This window comes from Mustela nigripes, chromosome 17 (genome assembly GCF_022355385.1).
Source record: "Mustela nigripes isolate SB6536 chromosome 17, MUSNIG.SB6536, whole genome shotgun sequence".
Taxonomy (NCBI): Eukaryota; Metazoa; Chordata; class Mammalia; order Carnivora; family Mustelidae; genus Mustela; species Mustela nigripes.
The window spans coordinates 31,776,870-31,785,077 of NC_081573.1; the positions used below are offsets into that span (position 1 = coordinate 31,776,870).

At 58.6% G+C, this 8,208-nt stretch overlaps 1 protein-coding gene across 1 annotated transcript; it reads left to right on the forward strand.

The window, feature by feature from the left end:
* The first annotated feature begins 628 nt into the window (after nucleotides 1–628).
* IRX6 (iroquois homeobox 6) lies at nucleotides 629–7,198 on the forward strand. The gene is made up of 7 exons (XM_059381623.1): nucleotides 629–1,108; nucleotides 2,036–2,293; nucleotides 2,989–3,098; nucleotides 3,315–3,622; nucleotides 4,510–5,121; nucleotides 6,665–6,732; nucleotides 7,052–7,198. The coding sequence occupies exons 1-7, from the start codon at nucleotides 1,064–1,066 to the stop codon at nucleotides 7,196–7,198; spliced, it is 1,548 nt and encodes a 515-aa protein (XP_059237606.1). The 5' UTR covers nucleotides 629–1,063.
* The last annotated feature ends 1,010 nt before the right edge of the window (nucleotides 7,199–8,208 follow it).

The following is an 8,208-nucleotide window of genomic DNA, read 5'->3' on the forward strand; positions in this document are numbered from 1 at the left end:
GGAAGACAAAGACGGCCGGGACAGTAGGACGCACCGACGCTGCCCAGGCGCGGCCCCAACGAGTGCGGGGCCTGTGGCGAGAAGAAACTTTCCCGCAACAGAGGGGCGGGGGAGCGGGGCTGGAGGCTTCTCCCCCGAGCCGCCGCTCTCCTCCACCTGCCAGTGTTCAACCTCCGCCCAGCCTTCGCCCACCCCTGTTCCCGCCCCTCCCCCGCGCGCCTCTGTTCACTTAGACTCCTCATCTCTCTCCTCTCCCCTCCTCCTTCTCCCTCTTGCCTTTCTCCCCCACTTTTCTCCTCTTTTTTTCTCTTATCTCTCCTTTTGTATTCTCTCCCCCCCTCGCGGCCCGGCAGGCTTCTCTCCTCCTCCGGGCCGCAGGGGAGGAGGTAAACGAGCTGCGCCCGGGGCCTGCGCGGCACTGAGGGAGGCGTTTCTCCTACTTCTCCCGGGTAATTTGGAGAGATTGTATGTGCGCGCGCGCGCGCGTGAGCTTAAGGCGAAAAGGGGTAGGATCCAGCGCCCAGCAGAGAGGGTCGGGGGTCTTTGACGTTCCTCACCAGCTGCACAAATCTCCCGAACAAGTGTGAGTGTGGGTGAGAGTGTGCGCGCGCGCACGGGCTGGCTGCGCTTGGCACGCTTGGTGGCCCGGGGCCCCAGGGCCCGGGGGCCCGCCTGGCGGCCCGGGATTACCGTGACGTCACACTGAGACTCTGGCCACCTTGGACTGGGACACCTCGGGAGCCGCACAGCCCCGCGCCGCGCCTCACCTTGCTTCGCCACCGCGCGAATTTGGGAACCCGCATCCTTTCCCTTTCCTTGCCCATCCATGGGCCCTTCTGTCTTCCGGACCACGCGGGTCGGAGGGGCGCCTTCTGGAGCGCAGGGCTCGGCAGCCGGACTGCCCTCGGCTCTGCCTCCAGTGGTGCCAAGCGGGCGGAGGATCCGGCGCTGGGAACCCGCTGCCGTGTAAGGAACCGAGGCGGCGCAAGGCAGGAGGCGCAGAATCGCGGGGCTGAGGCGGCAACTCGCAAGAGGAGAAGAAGGCGGTCCAGGGACAGCCACCATGTCCTTCCCGCACTTTGGACACCCGTATGGCGGCGCTTCCCAGGTAAGAAGTGCCTCCATGGGGGATGGGGGCAGACTTGGGGGGTGGGTGTGCCTAGTGCACGCGCCCGCCACTGGGCGCCCTCCTTTCGCACGAGTCTCCCGGGAAGCCAGACTGAGCAGGTACGACGTACTACAGACCTCTCAGACACCCCTAATCTCTGGTCAAGAACGTTCCATTCCCCCAGGGCAAGCTGGAAAATAGTGTGACCCGAAACTTGGGCACCGACCACGCGCCCCGCGAAGTGGGTTGCATATCGATACCTTCCAGACAAGGCTGCCTTATTGTACAGATATTGGAGGTGACCCCGAGAGCCCACCTCACCATTTTTCAGTTGTTTGCTTGTTGACTTCTATTCTTATCCTCTCTCCCTTCTTTGAGTGGGTGCAAGCTCTCTGCTTCTGGTTCCTTCGATTTTTCCAGATTTGGATGGGTGTTATGCAGTGACAAGGGTTTCTTGGGGAAATTCTGGGGACACCCATGGCTGTTGTCCAGCTTCCGCCCAGATTGTGGGGTCTGGTTCCAACTTGACCTCTGACCCACCTTGTGATCTTGGACAAGTCTCCCTGGTCCTCATTTCCTATCTGTAAAATGGGAGCAGGAGTAAGATGTGATGGTGGTCTCCAGGGCTAACTTCTAGCTCTACCTTTGTAGGATCCTGTGATGGGGGTGGGGGGTAGGCAGGAGGAGGGATAGGCGAGGGAATCAGCAGAGTTGGCCTCCTGTAATTCGCATTTCAGAATGTTCTCTTCGCCTGGACCCCTGGGACCCTGGAGCCTTAGCAACGTTTTAGGAGTATCTGTAAGGGGTCAGTTTGGATAAATTGCGCCTTAAGATAATTCCCATCCCAGCCGAATCTCCAAACACGGAGGCATGTAGTCGATGTGGAATGATGGCAGGATCGGGCAGTGCACCTCTCTCGCCCCATAGTTTCTGGTGTCTGCAAGTTCCAGTGCCACTTGCTGCGAATCCGCCCCGCACTCCGTCCCAGATGTGGCCTCAGGCTCCACCCCGGCGGCCGCCCTCTGCTGCGCATCCTACGACAGTCGGCTGCTGGGCAGTGCACGGCCGGAGCTGGGCGCAGCCTTGGGCATCTATGGAGCCCCATATGCCGCCGCCGCAGCTGCCCCAAGCTACCCAGGCTACTTGCCCTACAGCCCAGAGCCGCCTGCGCTATACGGAGCGCTGGTGAGTACACCGCACCGAGCCTGGGTCTGTGCTCCAGGACCCGTCGGGCCACTGGCCCTGACTGCAGCAAAGAGGGCAACTCAGTGTGCTATCTCCAGGGAGAATCTAGGAAGCAGGCAAAACTAGGAGGGAAGGAGATAGGTAGGATTGTGTATAGCCCATGGGGAAGGGGGGGAAGAAAACACATCTTTGCAGCATTTTACTTTGCGGAAAGTCATTCTGATTTTAAAACATCTGTGCTTCTATTAATTCTGGACTCCGGCAGAGGTAGGCTCAGTTTATGGATGAGAACGCTGAGATGCAGAGGTGTTCAAATACCTCACCCAAAGTCACAAAGATATGAAGAGGCCTTGAAATAGCCCTCGAAGGAGTAAGGCAGGGAAGTTCCCCAGCTTGCAAAGGGGGAGGAGGAGTCACCCTACTAGTAAGACTTAATATTTAACTACTGCCTCTTTTGCACCAAGAATTCTGCCAAACGCTCTTCAATACCCTACAGGTACTATTGTTATTCCCAGACACTAAGGGCAAGCTGAGGCACAGAGCAGTTAAACAACTGTGCCCATGTAGCCAGTGGCATTGGTGGTCCTGGGATTTGAACCAGACTTTTACCCCAGGGACCCTTAACAACTACACCATCCAGCCTCTTCCAGAAACCCAGTGTCCTGAATTCTCTCTTCCCACCCCGCCCTCACCAGAATCCGCAGTATGAATTTAAAGAGGCTGCGGGGAACTTTACACCTGGCCTGGGGCAACCGGGAGCCTATTACCCCTATGAGCCAACTCTGGGGCAGTACCAGTATGACCGGTAAGGCATGGGGGTGCATGGGTAGCCGGCCTTGCAAGTCCTCCTCCGCTCCCCTGCCACAGGGCCCATCTGCTAAGAGCCTGGGAGGGGTGGGGCGGGAGGGTGCTTGAGGAGGAAGGAGCCCTGAACCTCTCATTTCCAGGCCTCAGACTGTCTCCTGCCTGCAAGCCCCAGGTTCTCAGACCCAGAACTGTGACAGGTTCTCTCCCTCCCCAGGTATGGAACAGTGGAGTTAAGCAGCACGGGCCGCCGGAAGAACGCCACCCGGGAGACCACGAGCACGCTCAAGGCCTGGCTCAACGAGCACCGCAAGAACCCCTACCCCACCAAGGGCGAGAAGATCATGCTGGCCATCATCACCAAGATGACCCTCACCCAGGTGTCCACCTGGTTCGCCAACGCGCGCCGTCGCCTCAAGAAGGAGAACAAGATGACGTGGGCGCCCAAGAACAAAGGCGGGGAGGAGAGGAAGGCTGAGAGTGCAGCAGAGGGGTCCCTGGGCTGTCTGAACGGTGACACCAAAGGTACCAGAAATGCTCACTATTCGCCTTAGGGTTTTTCCAGGGTTTTATCCTGGAAAAGGGTTTTATCCAGTCTATCAGGTCCATTGCACTTCTGCAGCCGCCTTGTGGGGCAGCTTTTAGGGGGTCACTCCCTTACTTACTCTTGCACTTGTACCCACCCACTCCTCCCCCCAAGACTTCTGGGCCTTTGCCTGGACAGTTCCCTCTGCCTGGAATTCCCCACATAACGGACTGCTTCTTGATTTCTGAAGTGTGGGTTGGAAAAAGCCTCTCCTGGCTGGTCACCCAGGCTAATTTAGCTTCCCAGTTATTCCCTAGGACATCGGTCTGTTGTATTTCATTTGCCATACTCACCACTATGAGAAGGTACTGGAGATCTGTCTGCCCCTTGGGGAACAGCAGCGTCACTAAAAAGTGTCTTATTTGCTGCTGTATTCCCTAAATTCCTGAGACCTAAATGTCTAATGATGTCTGACACATAGAGGGCACTCAGTAAATATTTGCGGAATTAAATAATACACACCAGGTACCTGTGGGTGTGGAAATTCGGGGGGGAGGTGGAGGAGTCCCCTTGGGTGTCTGTTTGCTTGCTTTATGGTGGGAGAAACTGGGATCCAGGTCTTGGCAGTAAAAAGTGGTCCTTTCCTTGCACCGGAAAGCAGTAGTCTTCCAAGAAGTGGGGGCGGGGCTAGGACCTCTGTTCACTCCCAAGGGCAAATCCCTGAGCCCAGGGGCAACTGTAAGAGATGATTTGGCCAGCCTGGTGCATAAAGCCAAGAATGCCCTAAGTGCAGAACCATCTTGCTAAAAGCTTCTCAGGGATGCGCACTCCCGCGGATTTCCCTTGGGGCCTGGGGCTTTTCTCACTAGCGTCTGATTTCCTGCAGATGGTACTGCAAGCCAGGAGGCTCGAGGGCTCCGGCTGAGTGACCTGGAAGACCTAGGGGAAGAGGAGGAGGAAGAGGAGGCCGAAGACGAGGAGGCAGTAGCCACAGCTACAGACAGGCTGGCCGAGTTCCATAAAGACTCCCAGTCGCTGCCCTCGCCCTGCACCGCCGCTAGGGAGGCCAGGCTGGAGCGCCGGGAGTGCGGCCTGGCGGCGCGGCCCTTTTCCTTCTCGGAGCCCCCGCGGTCCGGGGAAGCTGACTTCCTGCGGGCCGAGCCCCGGGGCCCTACGTTGACCATGCACTACCCCTGCAGCGAGAAACCGCGCATCTGGTCTCTGGCGCACACCGCGGCAGCTGGCGCGGTGGAAGGCGCAACTCCAAACCCTCCCAGGCCGCGAAGTCCCGAGTGCCGCGTGATTCCGGGACAGCCTGCAGGCGCAGGCGGCCAATGCGCCGCGGTCCCCAGAAACTCCGGGTGCGAACAGCCTTCCTGTGTAGCCAAAGCCTTTGGAAACCGCCCCTTTGCCACGCAGGGGATGCCAATGAACTGTGCGCCGTGCCCGCGGCGGAGGGAGCCTGCAGTGCACTGCCAGTACCCGTCTGGAGCAGAAGGTAGTTGGGTCCCCAACGGCGATGGGTGTGTCTGTTCCAAAGACACCTGCCCACCGTGCCGCCCAGCCGGCACACGGCCTCTGGGCATATCCCTGTTCAGATCCAGAGCAGGACTGCCCCCAGCACTCCCGGAAACTAGAGCTTAGAAATAAAAGTACCGGTCTCCTCTCCTTTTAAAACCAAGTAATAGTATGAAGCTCAGGGTGAGACGGTAACTTACCTAGGATCACTTAGAAAGTCATCGAAAAGATGGGCAACCTAGTTCTCTGACCTGGGCTTCCGATGGGCACCATCATGACCTTTTGACTCTGACATCCTTGTCCCCTGCTTGCCCCTTGGAGAAAGCAGCTGGCCCCAGACTTGCTAGTACCAAGTGTTTTGCTAGGGCAAGGCAGGAACCAGGACTTTCCAAGAAGTCTGGGGGGAGGGGCCAGATACATGGAGTTGGCTTAAGGCCAATGGTTAAGTCCGGCCGGCAGCCCCCTCCCCCGGGGTGAAGGGGGGAGCGCACAAAACTCCTGGTGAGGGTAGCCCAGTCTTGTGCTGTCCCCAGAGAGCACTCATCCCCCAGAGCTCCCCCACCAACGAGGGGCGGGGGCGGGGCGGTGGTGACTGCCAGTCAGTGGTCTCCTGCCCTTGGCTCTTCCTGGTGGAAGGGAATTGCACCCCACAATGGGACATCCCCCAAGAATCAGGCAGCCTCCAGCAATTACTGTCAGATTCTGCTCTTCGTAGTCATTTCTCTCAGGATTAGCTACTGGCTGAGAAAATTGGGTTGTGCGGCTATTTGAATTTACACAGAACGGGGTCCAAAAGTTCCTCCTGGCAAGCAAATTGCCTCTAGACCTTGGATTCCCTTCGGATCAGACACCAGCCGACCTCCGATTTCCTGGAAATCGCCACCAAGCGGCCCTGCGGGTTTTAATCAACCTTTCCTCTCTCAGCAGGTTAGCGCAACGGCTGCGATTTGCGGAGGAATCTTGGAAAGAAGCCCTACTTTTTCGAACTCACCTTCCTGCTCAGAAGCTGGGAGACCTGGCCAGGGACTGGGGGGTCTCTCACTTCTCCTAAGAGACAGACAAAACACACAGAAACCCTTCTACCGGCTCTTCTTGCACGCAGAGCTGGGAGAGGCAGGCGGAGGCTCTTGGAGTCAGACCCTCTGGAGGAGGGGCGGTGGGGCACCTTGGGGATCGCCAAGTGGGAAGGCTGAGCGAGTGTGCTCCGTGCACTCACTCCGTATACCAAGTCTCCCTCCCTCCTCCTGATACAGGGTCTGAAGCAGCTCCTCCCGCTCACCCCCACCCCGCCCCCTTTCACTGTGTAACTTCAACGCTGACCTGGCCCCCTAAAAATCACCTGCGTCTTCTCCTCCTCCCCATTCCTTGTGTCCTCAAAAATAATCAAACCAAACCCCACCCGTATGGCGAGTCTGTGCCAGGGGCGCTGGGAGAAGCCGGGGTGGAGGGAAGGATGGAATGCGGCCAGGAATTTTGGGGATGGGGCAGCAGGAGCTGCAAAATCTCGGTCCCTTTCGCGGCAGGGAGAGGAACTGGCGAGGTTACGGCCAAGGCCACGGGCGCCTACGGCGCCGCCCACCTGAAGTTGCCGGTACCTAACGCGCCAACCGGCTTGATGGCCGGAGGCTTAGTGTGCGTTGGGGGGTGGGGAGGACGGTGGGGAGGCCGGAGGTGGGGAGCAGTCGGAATATTTGGAAGATGTATTTGTTCCCGGGCCCCTACTTGGGTTTTAGTTTATTGGGAGGAGGGGCGATGAGCATAATCCTAGTCGCCCCTTGGCACCCAGCTGGGATCCCCGAGTTTCTCCCGTGAGACAAAATGGCAAAGAGCAACAGCTTGCTGGGTCCCTCGGCGGCAAGAGGGGCCATTCTTTCCATTTACTCAAGTGTTAGCAATCACTTCCGGTACAGGCCAACCAATGGGATGGTACTGGCTGGGAAGGGGCCTCGGTGCTCCGCGGCAAGGGCATCTGGAGCGGGACTGGGGGCGAGGGGAGGGTTGGGAAGCTGTCCGCGCCCGCACCAGTTCCAGCCTTTGGCCTGGTCGCCTCGGCTTGAGTCAGCGAGGGACCTGCCCGCTGCTCGTGGGGAGAGAGGGAAGTGGACCCGGGATGGGGCTCTGGAGGGGAGCTGCGGGGAGCTGGCGCGGGCTTGGGAAGGCAGGAGAAGGACAGCCGCGGTGTGCGCCCACGAACCGGATCCGGAGGGAGCTGCGTCTCCACCGCGGAGCTCCAGCCTGGGCGGCCCAGGCCGGGTGACGCCTTCCCAACCAGGGCCTGGCACTGATGTCTGGGGCAGGAAGGGCCGAGTGCTCAACCTCCTCAGGGGAGACTGTAGACCTCCTTGGAGACTGCGGAGAAGGAATGATTGGAAGAACAGCGGGGAACAGGCGGTGGACCACCTCCCAGCCCCGTGCTGTTTTGTTTTGTTGTTTTGTTTTGTTTTGTTAATAGAATGACGGGGATCAGAAGGAGCTTTAGAAATCACGAATTACAAAATACAAACCTCTTCCTCACAGGAGCAAACTGAGGCCAAACAGAAGGGCAGGCGACTAGCTCAGGGTCACACGGGATCTGTGATAGAGAGAAACCCCAGCTCTCCACTCGGGGCCCAATGCCCCTTTCTGGTTCATGCTCCTTTCCCTCTCTTCCCCTGGGTGATCCTTTCCCTGCTTTCTGCTTTGCTTCTGGGCAACAGCTGCTCCTGGCCCCCAGGTCTCGAGGGACCTCCAGTCGCCCTCACTGACCCGCGGCTTAGGGTCCGGGAAATTAAACTGCGAAAAGATAAACATTATTTCCAGTCGGCTTTGTGGGATTAACGTTTGTAATAAAGAGCATTAGCTGGAGGTTTCTTTCAAGGCGCTCTCGACCCCGCCCCCTCCTGGGGGGCCAGGTAGACCCCTCCAGAGGCTGCCAAGACAGCAGAAGCGCCTTCAGAGGGCCTCTGGCTGGGAGTAGGGCTCCAGCTAGCCATTTTGTGGAAGGGAAAAGGACTCAGAACCACACTGAGTCAGCACCTGGAGAGGGACCCTGAAGGCCAGAGAGCAGAGCTGCACCCAGATCCTGTGG

Coding starts and splice junctions, on each gene's coding strand:
- IRX6 (XM_059381623.1), top strand. CDS start 1,064: ATGTCCTTCCCGCACTTTGGACACCCGTATGGCGGCGCTTCCCAG. Junction 1,109..2,035: donor CGTATGGCGGCGCTTCCCAG/GTAAGAAGTGCC, acceptor CTCGCCCCATAG/TTTCTGGTGTCTGCAAGTTC. Junction 3,623..4,509: donor TCTGAACGGTGACACCAAAG/GTACCAGAAATG, acceptor GATTTCCTGCAG/ATGGTACTGCAAGCCAGGAG.